Here is a 16,936-nt window from a genome sequence, read left to right on the forward strand (position 1 = left end):
TCTACCAAATATTAAAATTATAATTGCAATTATTATGCACGAATTATATTATTAATAATACATAACATATACAAGGTAGATCTTACAATGGCAAGATATGTGTTATTAGAATTACCTTGCCCAAGAGGTGCTCAACATGCTCTCCTAAATTTAGATCTTCTCCATCTGAGCTGGAACTTCCAACATCAATTTCCGTGTCATCGGAAAAAATTAAAACATCATCTGTTTCTTTATCGCTTCCATAGAAGCTTTCACAATCTTCTAACGTATCGTCTTTTGAAATACTTCTAGTACGTCTGAATAACGATAATTTCGTGTTTTTTTCATCAACATTATGATTGGTAGTATTACGTGATTTTGAAAAATCTGTATCTTTTTTCGATGTCAATTCTTTGCCATTACTGTGCTCTTCCCTGCCTTTTCTAGGACTGATCTCTGACGTGACAGAAAGATCAGCGGTACATTTTGAGTTTAACTTTGCGTTCATTTCATTATCTTCAAGTATAAGGTATTCAGCTATGCTATCCGTATCTTTCCACATGGAATTTTTTTCAAATCTATTTACTTTACACGAAAATTGCGGACTTTTTATTAACTTGCGATTCGAAATTTGATTATCCGATGCGTCATCCTCAACATCTAATTTAAGAGTTAATTTTTTAATGCTTTTTGCCGAATATGGGTCTACTGTTCTTTTCTTTTTTAAAATAGGAATAAGTTCTCTTTTCTTATTAACAGTTTGATTTCCACTACTAACTGCACTACATATTTTTACCCTAGATTCTTTATCTTCCGTATCAGTATCTACTGACTCTGGTTCTGTTTCTGTGTCTTCAATAATCTCTACTCTTTCAACAACTTGTGGCATTAATCCTACACTGACATTCGCACTTGGTAATATTACGTGATCTTCGGGAGATGCAACTGATTTTATTATTTCCATTTCTCTCACTTCAACGATACGGAAGGGATTCATCTGTGTGTTATAGTCGAACGGTTTTGAATCTGTTGTAATCAGTGTATTAGAAGAAACTTGGGAAAACAATGTGCTATTTTTAGACAAAAAGAATTCTTCATCGGTCATATACACATCTGTATCAGGGGATGAAGAAGGTGGATCGTCATCTATATGAACGACTTGTGGCTGAGAGGTTTGAACAACATCGGGTACAGAACTCATATCTAATTTTCGTCTAACAGTCCTACTAACATCTACGATTTTAGCTTTTACTTTCTCAGATTTTACGGAAGATTTCCGACTTCGATGAACGATATCAACTGGTGAACTTTCAGGTGTATGTATAACATTACATTGACTTTCATCAAATGCAGGATTAAGATATCCTATACCATATACCTCCTCATTTTCATCTATCAATTTATTTTCTTTTTTAGTTAGTTGCACCGAAGTTTGATCCGGCTGTTTAGACAATTTAGTGCGTCCATAATTGTCTCTCCCCTTAGTTTCTCCCACCTTACTTTTTATTAATAAATTGTCTGTGATTTTGTGGATCCATTCCTGTGAAAATATGATAGGTAACAGAAAATTCATGGACAGGCGTTAATTGAAAGAGCATTGTTAATAGTGTGACAATATCAAGCATGGCCAAAATGAAAGTGACAATGCATTTCATTGTGCAAACAAAGCTTTTTCTCTGCGTGTATCCATCACCAGTATAAAAATATGGAACACATTTCTGTTCATTCCTTATTCGTTGCTTTTGCAAATCATATTCAGACTTCTGTATAAAATTCTATACAAGGGGAGAGACAATATCATAAATAACTGATCAATGACAAGTATTTTCCATCCACCAAAGTCTATGTCTGCTTTTTATTATTAATGGCAGTATTATTTACATAGATAGAGACACCTCTTGGACAGCTCCATAACATTCACGAATATGTACCAATATAACTTATATATAATATTTGTACAATAATGTGTTAAACATGTACATAGTATTAACAATCAAACTTAAGAGGTAGAAATACATATAATTGATTTACACATAAATCTTTAAAAAAACTCATTATATGCTTTAGTGAACTAAAAAATAAATGCGAAGCAAAAGAATTCATGAAAAAATAATCAGAAAAAGAAAGCTTTATTAATAAAACTTTAAAACCTCAAATGTGAAAGATTGACGTATTACATCAATTATCATGTTTAGTGGAATTGAAACATTAGTTTATAGAAATGATATAATCATACTCTTAATACATATATATATATATATATATATATATATATATATATAAAAATATATATATATATTGAAAATTTGTCTTGATGAGATATACGTAATGGTACTATAAAGCACAAGCATTACATATACCAGATGTTAAGATAAAGAAGAAGCAATACAAGCCATGAGGAAACAAGCAATGAATGATATGAATAAATTTATTGTACGAAAATATGTACATATATAAATACACATACCTGTATTCTATTAGATATATCCTCCCACTTCTTGCAGACATCTGAAACTTTCGGATAATAGGTATAACGTTGAAGTTGATTGATTTTTGGTTTTGCCTCAATCATTTCACTTTGTACAGCCTAAAAATTAATCATTGAATAAATACATAAAGTAAAATCCCATTTCATGTAGCGCAATCTTAAAATATTGATTACTTTGCATTGTTCAAAATGATTTTCCGTTAACTGATCAACTGGAACACCATCCAATTTATTTAGCTTTTCCTCTACTTGCAACAGCCAAGCCGTTATTTCATCAACATTAGGCTCTTCCTAAAAGTACAAAAATTTGTTCACCTCATTTATTACACCAATTTCTTTATATATGATGGATTTACCTCTGAAGCATTACATAGTCTTAATCTTTTTTCAGTATATGCTAATCTTGTAACAACGTCTGATAACTTTTCTTTAAATTGTTCTAAATACATTGGGTCACAAAGTTTCGAAAATTCTTCCTGAGAATTTAGCAACTTGTCTTTCACAACATTTAATCGTGGTATTACTTCTGTCAGAGTTTCCTATTTAAACAATTTCATAATCATTTGTTTTCATATAAAGATTATTAAAAATCATGGAATCTAAATTTACTTATGTATTTATGCACTTACTCGTACATATATTGCATTAACTGGAAGATCAGGCATATTTTTTTGTGTATCTAATTCTTTGTTAATACTATCTATGGACATATTAATATAAGACATATTTTTATACATATCACGCGATAAATCCAAAGCAGTTTCTAAACACGCTTTCGATTCAGTTATATGTAAACCCAACTGTAATAGTGAAATATAAATATAATAACAAATATAATGTATAAACGGGACGGTTGTACATAGAAAACAGTACTACTAAAAATATACATATGATATTAAATATGTATTACCTTGTTGTACAATTCTTTTAACATATCAATACGCCGAGAAAATTTTTCTGGTTCAGTGACACTTTTTTCTTCAACTAATTTTCTACCAGTTAGAATAATATTTTCTATCTCACTTTTAATCTCACTTAATGTTTGATAAAAGCGCTATAAATGAAAAATCAGATTTTTGACAACTTGAACATCTATAAAAAATAAAATTTACGAAGTATATAATTAGTTACCAGACAATGTTTAAGTTGACCTTCAATAGCTTCTGGATCTTCTGATGATAATTCTAATAAACAAGTTGCTTCTTCTATTCCTCTGAGTTCTCGCAGAGCTCTGGATAATCTCGGTTCTAAATTCGTTGGACATCGGAAACGTTGGAATTTCTTTTGAACTTCTAAGAATTTTTGTTCAATAAGAGTCAGTTGTTCTTGCAGTCTAAATGCAGCTTCTTGCTTTCCAGAAGCTTTGTATGATTCGATTTGTAATGCCATTTCTTGAAGAGTCGAACGCTGATGCTCCATTTCTTCCATTAATTTCTAAAATATATATACCTGACTCGTATAACTATCATCACAAAATTTAGATCTTATTCTAAGTCTAGTTCTTTGTTTATACATTACACTCTAATTAATATATATTTTTACAAAATACATAGATAACATTTTTATCATGCTTCCTTGAAGCAATGCTTTATGTACAATGTTTATTAATATAAGAAAAAAGATGAATTTAGTACACATATTATGTTTACACATTTTTTATACATTTGCAGGAACTTTCAAACATACGCTTAGTAAATGGTAAGAAAAAGTTTCACTAACAGACCTGATAATCATGAGGCAAATCATCAGCAGTAAGGTCGCAGTCAAGACGTGCAGTTAGTACAGAATCTATTTGCGTTAGGGAGTGCTGAAGGGCAAGAATACGTCCTTCTGATTGTTGCGCTTGCTTCACTGATCCTTCCAGCAGCTTTGCTCGCTGCCCTGCCTACTCAAAATATAATTCTAATTTTCTGTATAACTTAATTAAACAACTTCGTTGAATAAACTATTGTTTAAATGTATTTACCGAACTTAAATAATTATAAATATATAAAAATTTATCAACTTAAAAATATGGGAAAATTTTAAAAAATTCACCTGAATAACATATTTTCTTTGTACAGCATTATAATTTCAAACATATAAGTAAAAAGCTTCATAATTCATACAAGCAAGAGTAATCTTTCAAAGCAGAATAAAAAACTAACATCTTTAAATAGATATGTCTAAGATAAGTACTTAAGTATTCCTTGGCAATGATGCATGCAGTTAAAAATAAATACAACTTTTTGTTATGAACAGAATCAATAATTCAAGCATTATGACATTACGTATAACAGTGACATACCTGATTATTTAGGCTCTCCCAACGACTTGTTAAGCTTTCTACATCTGCTTGAATGGACTGCGTCATGATATTACTTTCAATCAACTGTTTACCAATTTCTTGTATCTTTTCAAGCCTTATTTCTGGATGATTTCGTATGTAATTCTCTAAATCCTTTTTAAAACAAGAATTCATTACTTTTCATACAAACCATAAAAATTTGCATGGTACTATAACGTGTAAACTTACATCAAGTTCCTCTGATATTTCTTCAGCATCTGCAGCACTTTCTGTCGATCTCTTCAATCGTTTATCTAATTTATCCAACCAATCACTTTCTTGCGCAACTAAAGCACGGAATTCACCATATTCGTGGCTGGCATTTTGTAAATGTCTGTATCGTTCATAAATACGATCTGTAACATCTGTCCAGCGAGCATTTAAAAACGTAAATCGTCTACCAAGTTCTTGTACCGAAGATCCTTCGGAACTTAACAATTTATCATTACCCATTTCGTTAAGATTTCGGAATTCTTCTACTCGTTTATCTATTTTTTCTTTTAATGACTGATATCGGCCACGAACTTGAAACAGTTCAACCGAAGATGTTATTTTAGTTTCAACTGGTATTTCTTTTTCTAAGGTCGACAACCACTTCGTAAAATCTTCTATCCCATTTATTATTTCATCATTCTTTTTCAATGTATCCTCATATTTATCATTTAAACTTTTAGCACCGTCAACAATAGCATTCCACTTATGTGATACAACTTCCAGCTTATTGTTTAATACATTCGCAAACTTTGGTTCAGAATTTTCAAGTAATCTGTTTGTAGAGATTTGAAGTTTTTCTATTCGAGGTTTTGTTTGATTTATATCCTCACAAAAAGATTGAATTTGCTTCAATTTAAATTCCATACATTCGATATTATTTGACACACTATCTTTCGATAATTCCTCTAGATACTGATTTGATTTTTCAAGCCAACTTTGAAGATCCAAGAGCTCGTTATTAAATACCTTTAAAGTCTCTATATCTCTCAATAAGTTTTGTTGCCGTTCTTCTAATATTATGGGTATATCACTCCATTTGGTGATAAGATCTTGTAATGCATCTTTAAGCCTTTGTCCCTGAGAATCTCCACTGGTTTTCATTATTAGCTCGTGTCCAACACTATTTACATAATTAAAATTTTCTTGATGTTCATTCAGAGAATTTTGTAAATTATTGAATTTTTGTAATTGTTCTGCCATTGTCTTATCATCTGACATCACTATATGCTCTGACAATAATGTACTCTCCACATTATTAATAAAAGAAGTAAGATTAGCAACTGCATCCGTATATTTCTTTGGTGGTGTTTTATCAACAGCATCATTTAATTCGGTTAACCTTTCAGACAATATTTTGTACAATTTGTCCCAATTACAAACAAAAGTTTGTATATCAGCATTTAAATTAACAGTTTCATTACTACCAGTTTGATTTTCCGACAATTCCTTGATTTTTTCTAACAATTTTTTAATGCGTTCCTCGTGAGATTTCATTGACTTCAATTTTACCCTGAACGGTTCTACTTGATTGTTTCCTTTATTTGAATCAAACCATTTAGTATAGCTATCTAACATTAAATTTAAACTAGCCAATTCCGTTCGGAATTTTTTCACTTCTTCTAAATATTCTATACGAGTTTTTATTTCTTCAAGCCGATTGTTAGTTGCCATCCAACAATTCTGTATGTCTTTGATTTTTGTTTCCTCTGTCTCGACCGATTCATTTGCATCTCTTAGTTCCTCGAGAAGCTGTTTCCCTAAGTCTAAAACTCTGTTATAGTCATCTTTATGTGCCTCTATATCAGCTATTGTATCATTGTAAACGACTTTCTTCTCTTCGATGCTCAATTCGTCAAATACTCCCTCCGATCGTCCAATTTCTAAATCAACATAATCGAGCCATTTATACAGATTATGTAACGCAGATTCAAATTCGTGCCTAGTTGTACTATCTATACGACGTTTCTTCGAATCACTGTGAGGTGTAGAAGCTGCAGTAATTTCTTCCTTATAAGCGATACTTGTTACTGTTTCAGACATCCATTCGTTACCTGTAATCATTGATGTTTCCCTCTCAGTCTTTAGATCAAACTCAAATCCGGAATTTGTTATCCTCTGCGTCTGTACTTCCATTATCTGCCCCACCGCTTCCCAGCGATCTTGCAAATTTTCGATCTTTTCTAATATGTTAATACACTCTGGCGAAGTACTTTGTCCCTCCAGTTCTTGAACGGATTCTTGCAAAGACGTTAACTTCCTTTGATTTGCATCCATATCCATTTTCAAAATTTGTAATTTTTTAATTCTTTCCAATACTTCACCAATCTCGGACGCTGGATTTGCTTCCATTTGTTTTAACGTGATCTCAGTTTCGCTCAACCATGATACTAATCTTTTGTAATCGTCATTAACATTTTGCCAAAGCGAAGAAAAAGCTTGCAAACGTTGCCTCCTTTCTTCTTTCCATTGACAAATGTGAGTCCATCGCTCTCCGAGAGCAGATAACTGATCTTCCATTTGCGCGTAAACTGCTTCAGAGTTTTCTTCATCCACGACAACTACCATGTTTCTCATACCATCGACAATTCCCTGTTGCGCTGCAATATCTTGTTCTAGTTCGTTTAACAATTTTAGTTGATCATCCAAAGCGGATTGATTTAGTTCGATCGTTGCCATTAGCGATATCCTATCTTCAGTCCTCGTTAACCACTGCCGCAATGCATCTAACTGGCCTTGTTGCATTTGCATAAGAACCTCGTGAATTTTAGTTTGCCTTTCCATCGCACGCATTCGAAGCCCTTCCCATCGAGAATTTAATAACGACATTTGAACTCGAACTTCGTGCTCCTCATCCTTGTGTAAACCACCTTCTGCTAATAATCTCGCACCTTCCTCCAATACAGCACCGACTCCATCCTGATGTCCGGACAATTCCACCAAAAATGTCTCGTGTTCGTGAAATTGTTGCTTCAATACTTCTAAACTAGATCCAGGTTCTGGAGCGTGATTTAATTTATCTTCCGCCTCCAAGAGCCAGGTCAAAACTTCCTCGAGAGCAACTTGATAACCGCCAAGTTCTACAGACACGTTCGTTGCGAGACTCATCGGCCGAGACGTTGGCGTTCCAAAGTTTGTGAAAGATAGAGTATTCTGCAAAGAAACATTCTTAAAAAGATACATATAATTACTAAGCTACGCGAAATCAGATCGAATACCTCTGCTCCTGGCGTCGTAACCGGGCTACTATCACTCGCTACTGATAGATCCAACTCGCCTATATCGTCTCCAGAATGAGGCAATGATTGGAAAAGACACATAACGTACATCATTATTGATTTTTTATCCGGCACCGATGTATTCACATCTGTTACAACATACAACGTATATGTCAGTCTTAAACTTCATAAACTAGATGTTAGTAATTAGTACAGATATTAATAATTTTTAATTTAATTTACCTTCTGGATCCAATAAACGTTCGATATCTAATTGTTCTTGGGCAATACGAAATGCATGATCTAATCTGGCATTCGGATGTTTACGCGCTATGTTATTGAAATCGAATAAATGTGGTTTCCATTTATGAAGAATCGCATTAAATGCCAGACCATCCGACCAAGATGTCGTGAAGTTTTTAATGTCAACTCCAGGGTAATTCTAAAAACGACATGCGTCTCAAAAATTTGTTACACAGATAGCTAAAAAAGTTGATTTTATCCTTCGAACAAGATTTCACCTGTGAATTTTGACGACACCATGCCAAAAGAGTTTTCTCCAGATTTGTTTGTTGCAATTCCGTCATTAAATCCTTCAGATGGTAATGTACCTAAATAAGCATTTCGTTTAATATCAGATAAATGATGTATTACACGTCTACGACGAAAAATTACATAGACAATAAGTAATAAAAACGAGTTCAATATTTGCTGATAAGCTTTATTCTCAGTAAATTGACCCAGCCATAAAACTGACCTGCCAGTGTAGAATAATACTCCATACTAATCCGAGTGTTAGCTTAGGATTCCCGTCAACTATATCGTTGCTGCTAATATTTACGAGTTTCACCTGGCAGAAGCGTAAAGGATATCAATTAATTTGCATCTCTTATACTTTCTCTAATAATTGGGTGCAATGTTAGCAACTCACGTTATTCTGCTCGAGAATTTGCAAAGCTTTGTTAACGTTATTCAGATGATGAACTCTCATTCGACCGCGTTCTCTTTTCTGTAATAAATAAATCAAGACAATGAAGAAAAAAGAGATAATTAATGTAGAAATACAGAAATGTAAATAGCCAACATTTAAGCGACTGTAATTATCTCTATGTAGCTGTAGTAAAAAAGATTGATAAAAAGTAGGAAATAAATCATAAGTAATGCGATTTAAAGTGAGATTATATAAAGGAAATGTTTCGAGTGACTAAAGTTGCCCGTGAAATGACACGTAAAGTGAATCCGCGTAACGACGCATATTTTTCCCTCGGAATACTCTTACGCCTACTGTGCGTAGATAATCCGCACTCTCATGCAAATATTCGTAATACTCGATAGGCGCACCTGCTTGAAATTCTATTCGTACACTTCGTAATGTAAACACGAGACGCGTTATTGCGAGGACTAGTCCTTTTAAAAAAAGAACAACTGTCAGCGGAATGTTCAGAAGATTACATCATATGCGAAATAAAAATATCGCTTATGTCTCGTTATGGGCTGTCGCGCCTATGCGTTTCGATTATATAATCCTTTACCTCTACTGCAAATTCTTTACTTACGTAGACTTTCGACGTAAGTACTTCCAACAGGGATAGTAATCGATTGCCATCTCTTAAGTCAACGAATAAATCAGAAATCGGCTCGTGGTGATTCTGTATAAAAAGTTTCAATGAATATGCATGTTTGATAAATAATTCTTATATTAATGGGATCGCGAAGTCTTATTCGGATAATCCTCGCTCTTATTCGTAATTTTAAACAACGTAGTACATACCTTAAGCAACTGTGAATTTATCCATTTCGCAAACGTTTTCTTTTGTACGTCTTCCCGCTCATCTGCAATGTACGTATACGATAATCGTTACAACAATTGCGGAACAATCGTTTTTAATTTACAAAGGTCAATATATACTGTATTCGTATCGTTGAACATACATTTGTAATTTAACGTGTCGAGTTCATTAATAATGATATCGTGTTTGTTAGCAATTAAATAGCGTTCAAAGCGATTACGATAATCATATTTTCAAGTAATCGAGGAAATGAATTAGGAAAATGGAGGAAAACATTACGTATCTGATGTATATTAGTATATGTTTATCAGAGATGACAATGTACATCGTGCGACGCATATTATTTTGGACGATTTACGTAGAAGCAAAAAAGTCTAATCTCGCGTTATCAATCAAAAGAAAGAGGAAAAAAAACGACGAGTTTTGATTTAAATATCTTGTCTCTGCAACAACAGCGGTAGTTTCATTGTCATTTGGACACCGCCGCGAAATTATTGTCGACGTGGCAACGACGGCTCGTCATCTATCGCGTTGACACTCATTGACCCCGGTAAATGCAGCAGTAAACTCTTGAAATTTAGGTCGACCAACAGAAAGTCATAAGCACGATGCTTAAATATGTACCTGTGGCCGGGTTCTGTGAGGCTAGCGATTTTTCACGAGTCAGGAGAATTTCGTTTTAGAGTCATACGATATCACCAAGTTGGGATGAGTAACCATCCGCTCGAAATCTGAGGACCAACGACAAATCTTTGGTGCGTCGACTACTGGAATGATTCACCGTGTACTTTGATCAGCACGGTTGTCTACTCGTTCTTCCTATATCTACGAGAGTCCTTTAAAACCTGACGCAACCGCATACATTAGCTCGATTTTTACCAGAAACCAGAATATTCAAATTCCGATCATATATTACTTTATACCGATCGACGCTGCAAATTCTTAATCGAACAAATAATATCGTCCACGCATCCTTTAAATCACCTACGCTCTCTTCGAACTATCGTCGTTCGTCATTCTTTACCTCTTTTTCTATTTTTTTTTTTTTTTTTGTCCAATGCTTGGAATTATTGGCAAACGAAATATCTCGACAACATTTTAAGTCCATCGATATTAGCAACGTTATTAGTCATTGAGACCGTATCAGAGTGGTTGGCGCCAGGCGATCCAGAAAGCTATGCATTTTTCGGCCCACATTTCTACAAATAAGCAAATGGAAAAGAAACGCGACAAGCATGCGGACGTCACTGACCAACGATGAATGAATGGAACGAGCGTGCTTATCTTACGTTCGGAAGGATAGACGATAGCAGAGTGAACGAAAGGGGAAACGAGGGGGACAGAAATCGCGAATGGCGATCACGTAGCCGAAGCAAAGTATGCCGTAAGATACGCGCACGAGAGCGTGCGTCTTTCCTGGCCGGGTATCGGCCAACGTGGAGCCTTTCCTTACGAAACCGTGCCGCTTCCGAATATGGTGCATCGAGTTCTTTTGCACCGTCGTTCGATCGCCAGTTTTCTTTGCGCGATTACCGTGTCTCCACCCTCTGGTTCTCCGCCGTTTTCTGCCAGAAAATTCAATCGTGTCACGTAAATCGCGCCACTTCCTGCGCTCTCGATCAGGCCAACCTACGCAACCGAGAGTAACGACCACTGGAACGATTGTTCGATGGTGATGCACGTTAGACACGCTACACTAATAGGACGTGGTATTTACTCGTCGAGTTGAGAAGATCAGTTAACTAGTTTAAAAATATCTTCTTAATGGAAAACTCGCTTTTTAATCGGAACGATGATTCACGATAGAAATGAAAACGAAAGAGCTTCTATCTATCATTTGCGGGAATTTTATTTACAAGATACTACAATTCCAAAGAAGATAATCTGTCGACTTGATGTTTGGAGTAAAGATCGAGTAAACAGTTTGCTGTCTGGCACAACATTTGGAATTCATTCTAGCTACATAGTATTCTAACGTCTCGGGTCTTATGAATTTTAAAAACATGCTTCCTGTGTCGCTGGAAAGAATTCAAAAGGATAGGGTTTCCAGGCATTGTTTACGAAAAGAAGATGGTAGAGCGACGACAAGCTTAGAGATGGTTGTACATGATGGATGTAACGGAATTTCAGAGCTGAGGTCATCCAGCTTTCATACTATCAAACGGGAAACCTGGACCTTAACATTGTCGCGAATACCGCGCAGTCTTTCTGTTAACCGTTACCGGTTGTTTCTATGCCAACGACGGAATGTAAGCAGATTTTTCACGTTAACCGGTAACATAGGGTCGAACTAAGTCGCATCAGAGAAACAAGTAAAACGCAGTTTACACTAACTCCTTTAAATTACAAGATCGAGTACAGTACAGAACCGTCGATAAATATAAATCGAAGCTCCACGAACGAAAAGATAAGCCGCTTCAAGAAGACAGTGAAATTACCTTGACCGGTGTCCAAGTGAAAACTACTCCGGCGCGAAGATATGTACCTTAAGCAAATAGAGAACTACTTATGACTCGACATTTCGCATAATACAGTCCCATATATCACCGGTAACAGCAAAATGCAGAGTATCGGTGGAAGCTATGCATCCGAGCCGTGAAATCGTTAGATCAAATTGTTCTCGAGTCTATCGATTTCTCTACTATCTTGGAAAGGTGTGTATCGTCGGTATCGGAGAGAACGTATTAAAAACTAAAAGTTTAAAAGGAAACGAAACAGCTGCGTGCACGTGTCGCGCAAACTATTCGTAACGAAAGTCTATCCTTAACGTTCGGTAAAATCCAAAGATGGATTCGAGTGTTTATATGCACATGCACATCTGCTGGCTCACTTTCGTGGCAACTAACGTAAACAACGGTGGCCAAGTATGAAGTACGCGAGAGAGTACTGTGTACACGACACTATACCGCTCCGAGATGTGACACAGAAAATTGATTACCTTCTGATAAGGTTAAAACTTTACTCTGCGAAATAGAACAAAATTCCAGTGCACGCTTATCGGAGAACTTTGAAATTGATTTTCGCTTACGCGAACGAAACGAAAGATAAGATTCGCTGCAGCTTGTAGCGTATACAAGTTTCGTGTGTCTCGACTCGAGTGATTTCCGAATCTGCAACAATTGCCAAGAGCTACCCTTTGCGCGATCGCGAGGGTTGAACGAACCGCAAAAGTTCGGCGCGCGTAATGCTGTTAACGCCTCGATAATACGCTACATCGCCGAGAAAACAGTGCCAGCCATCTGAAACCACCGCTAAACTTAGCTAAACTTAGCTAAACGCGCGCTAACACCAGCTATCCTCTCCGCTATACGCGCATTCATTAGAGCAAATCAACGAAACAAATATTTCGCGGCGAAGCGCCGTTGCACTGACACCTATCGTGGCGAGCTTTCTAAAAAGAAACCTTGCATTCTTCGTCTTTCGCGTTCTACCGTTCACGAATAGGGATCGTGACTCGTTTCTCACGAATCAAACAGCAATAACGTATTTTCCGTGGTTCGAACAATACTAAAACAAGTACTAAATATCACGAGATAAATATTATTTTAGGAAAAGTTGATTCGCGATTTAATATTATTAGGAAAAAGGTAAAAGATCTTTCATGTTTACGGTCACACCGATCTTTCGATTACATCAGTGACCATTACGCCATCGACGGTGCGCTAGGTTTGCAGTATCGTTGTCGCAGCGCGATCTCGGGTATCGGTTACCTCAAGGACGCAGAATTTTTCGCCAGTCGACTACCACTCGCGGGAGAAATGCTCTCCATCCAAGGTATCTTTACGCCGAGGTTCGAACCTCCGGAACAATTATACGTATCGAGTGCTGATTTCACATCGAGTCGAAGCTCTTACGCGTCGCCATTCCTTGGTGAACGCCAACAGCTTGGCAAAGTCGAATTAACGATCTCGAACCTGATTCTCTCCCTTCTTTCCACCGAGCGTTCTTTATCCCATTGGTGTCTCGGTCCCTCTGCCTGCCTCTTTTCCCCCTAGAATCGTTAAGCGTCATCGAAAAGGGCCGGCGAGAACGAGATGCTCGAAACCACTCGATATCGCCTCTTCATTAAAAAGATGCAAATATCGGGAAAATGAGGCGAGGAAGATCGGAAAGAAGCAACGAAGACTGGTCGTTCCTACTAATACCAGCGTCGTTTTACGATAAATTATTTCAATTTCGTCGTAAACATCACGTAACGGTAGGGAACCTTTAACCCCTTGCGCAAGCCGGAAAATTGCTCTATAAATATCCTTAACTTAACGCAGCAGCTACGATTAATGTTTGCAATTTTATAGAACTCGTGGACAACAGAAACAGTCCATAGCCCGAAGAATATTTCCCTCGATGTAAAAATAATCTAACCAAAATATTCCTTTCTTACTTCTTTCACGCGTCATATCTAACAAATAGACGAAAGTCAGAGAATATGGAAACTTTACGGTTTAGATTGATACATTTACTGGCTTAGTAGGTCAGAAATAGGCCAGAAACGAAGATGAGAGTTAGCTGCTGAAAAAAACCTAGAATGATTTACAAAACACGGTAAATTTCTATCCGAGCCAGCGTGTCCATTTGCCGGATCGAACGCACTTTGCCTGTCCCTATACTCTACAGTCTGTGCGATTATACGATTGGCACAAAAGGCGCAACGCTTTTAAATGCTTTTCGACTATGAGCCATTCAGAGCGTCGCCTTTTCATTCATTGGCACCAGCCTGAATGCAAGTAGAGTACCGCGTGCACTTTGCAAACAAGCTAACCGCCTAGGATGGCCGTCTGCGTGGCTAACAATCGTTTAAACGAGATGACAATGCGTACTAGCGACCGCGAGGACTGTATCTCTTCTGGCGTGTACACTGGAACGCGTGTCGTTAGCCCTAAACGCACCATCATCCGAAGTTCACAGGTCAAACGAACTGATGGAACCACGTAATATTCGTACAGCGTCCTAGTATTTAACACGTTTGAGCTTGTATATTTTAACGTATATATTTTCAAGCGTTTGTCGATATAGTCTGAGTAGAAATGTCATAATTTTCTTTCGATCGTTCAAATTGTTCGATCTATCATATGCGTTTTTATGGATGAGATGTTTTTCAATGCGAAGAAATAAACGGTATCTCGTTATTTTCATTCTTATCGGCAATGGTTGCAAATTAATCGTAATCGTTTAAACGAGGGGAGTAACTAAAAGAGAAATATAACAGAATCTTTTAATAGATTCGCTATAACACGTTTAATGAACATTTAAATGTCTGATATCTGAAACATATCGCGTAAACTTAATAGCGATTAACGTTTATAACGTTTCAATGAAAGTCAGCTGTGTTAACAAACTCGAATCGCGTGCATCAAACGCTAGTTAATAGAGAGCCTGATAAAAATGTTATAATGTATGAACACGGAAGACATTAATCGCGACCTGTATCGGATCAGTTACGTGGATTATGCCAAGTTAATCCGTTCTGAAATTACCGATCTGTTTACACATACAACGTAATAAAATATGTATTTAGTATTATGAATTCGTGGTGTATTATTGTGAAGGGCAACGTTTAGTTAATTGTATCCGTCTATTTATAGCTTTCTATAGACCATAATATATCCTTCGTACTAAATTATAGGTTTAAGAACATACTCCCGAGTATGTTCTCTAAAACTAAGCATATTCATATAATCCGGAATTCTAAATCGAACCGTATCGATTCGAATCGAATAAAATCCAACTCAAACGAAAAGAATACGTTAAATCGAATCTATTAAAAAAAAAAAAGATTGGAAAGTATCGAGCTAGCTAACTCAGAATAGATTGCTTTGGATTGAGTTGGTTTCTAACTAACTGGATCGAGTTCAACGCAAAAATTTATAATGGAAAGCGTTGGAAATGCTTGAACCACGAAATCGTTACCTTTGATAAATCTCTTGAATTGAATACGGACATTTGTATGACAATCACAGGTTTTAAAGATCCACAGAACGCCAAAGAATAGTCCGTGTGGTCCATACATGGACAGTTTTTGTATTCAACGATTCAACTCTTGATTCGTCACACTAGCATTACGTAGTTTTACAATTTAAGCTTCCACGAACGGAATGCGTTTCTTCTACCGAAGATATACGAGCAGTTATTGTCTACAGTTGAAATAAATGCATTGAAGTGAGGAAAACAAAGCGATCCATTATTTTAACAAACGTACAATGAGCAATTCGTGCCTTAATAAAGGACAAATAATTCTTGGACTAGGTACCATGAAGAAATGTTCGCGTTTTAACTTTGTTCGCTATAAAAATGGATAAATTTTTCAGAAGGCAGTATTCAAAATTAAAAATAATTCATACTAACGCAATATGATAAAACCGTGGAGGAAAAAGAGATTGAAACTACACCTTTCGATTACCATGACAATTAACTGGCTGTTTACGTATTAACGAGCCTATTAATGCATCAATGTCTTACAGGAATTATTTAATAAACGAGATTTCAGTTTCTTCCACGAGAATGTCCCATTGTTCTCGTACCAGTAATTAGAAATGCTGTCGATGAACAGGTAGTAAACTATAATTACCGTAACAAATTTCACAATATAAAGATTAATTCTTTTACTATGGCTGATTAAAACAAACATCTGAACAAAACTAAACTGCTAAAGTCGCTAAAATTGAAAATTTCAACATTAAATTGTTTAATTGAAACGAGATTGCGTTAAATTTGCGTATAACGATTTCCTTGAATCGTTTCGCTAATAGTATGTTCACTGAACCTAGTACACGAAGCACGCATTCTAATCTAAATGACGCCACTTACGCAGCCTAGTTATCATTCTTGACGTGCACGTGTACCGTACCTCTTTCTTGACGTATACATGCGTTTCGCGTATATGGCGAATAAATATTTCGAAGATTAGATAAAGCATACCTTAGAACATAGATAACCTCATTGTCTACTGGCGTAGAATAGGCAGATGAATACTAAAATAATATATAAAATGCACTATTTAAGCTCTATGCAAAGAACATATTGTAATACCGAGCCCTACACGATGCTTTGTTGCAGATTGCATCCATTTTTGAATGTGACACAGTAAACGTAAAAAGAATATCGTTTAAATCGCAATGCAGACAGATAAGAGTTTATCATTAAATAG

General features: G+C 35.9%; 1 protein-coding gene across 8 annotated transcripts in view; it reads right to left on the reverse strand.

Annotated features, from left to right (window-relative positions):
- Positions 1 to 16,936, reverse strand: part of LOC138182547 (dystrophin, isoforms A/C/F/G/H) — a 439,773-nt gene that overhangs the window by 418,084 nt on the left and 4,753 nt on the right. For 5 of the 8 annotated variants that reach the window (XM_069118516.1, XM_069118515.1, XM_069118510.1 and 2 more), the window contains 17 exons: positions 9,774 to 9,835; positions 9,559 to 9,651; positions 8,934 to 9,011; positions 8,760 to 8,852; positions 8,524 to 8,613; positions 8,246 to 8,444; positions 8,003 to 8,151; positions 4,983 to 7,952; positions 4,755 to 4,907; positions 4,191 to 4,352; positions 3,599 to 3,901; positions 3,378 to 3,521; positions 3,097 to 3,267; positions 2,824 to 3,006; positions 2,642 to 2,758; positions 2,447 to 2,566; positions 116 to 1,519 (listed from right to left, as the gene is read on the reverse strand). In XM_069118516.1, coding sequence (XP_068974617.1) covers positions 116 to 1,519; positions 2,447 to 2,566; positions 2,642 to 2,758; positions 2,824 to 3,006; positions 3,097 to 3,267; positions 3,378 to 3,521; positions 3,599 to 3,901; positions 4,191 to 4,352; positions 4,755 to 4,907; positions 4,983 to 7,952; positions 8,003 to 8,151; positions 8,246 to 8,444; positions 8,524 to 8,613; positions 8,760 to 8,852; positions 8,934 to 9,011; positions 9,559 to 9,651; positions 9,774 to 9,835 — 6,491 coding nt within the window. The remainder of the gene's footprint in view (positions 1 to 115; positions 1,520 to 2,446; positions 2,567 to 2,641; positions 2,759 to 2,823; positions 3,007 to 3,096; positions 3,268 to 3,377; positions 3,522 to 3,598; positions 3,902 to 4,190; positions 4,353 to 4,754; positions 4,908 to 4,982; positions 7,953 to 8,002; positions 8,152 to 8,245; positions 8,445 to 8,523; positions 8,614 to 8,759; positions 8,853 to 8,933; positions 9,012 to 9,558; positions 9,652 to 9,773; positions 9,836 to 16,936) is intronic. The other 3 variants (XM_069118511.1, XM_069118517.1, XM_069118518.1) reach the window with 3 other exon arrangements.

Source organism: Bombus flavifrons, chromosome 8, assembly GCF_040668555.2.
Source record: "Bombus flavifrons isolate JBK064 chromosome 8, iyBomFlav1_principal, whole genome shotgun sequence".
Taxonomy (NCBI): Eukaryota; Metazoa; Arthropoda; class Insecta; order Hymenoptera; family Apidae; genus Bombus; species Bombus flavifrons.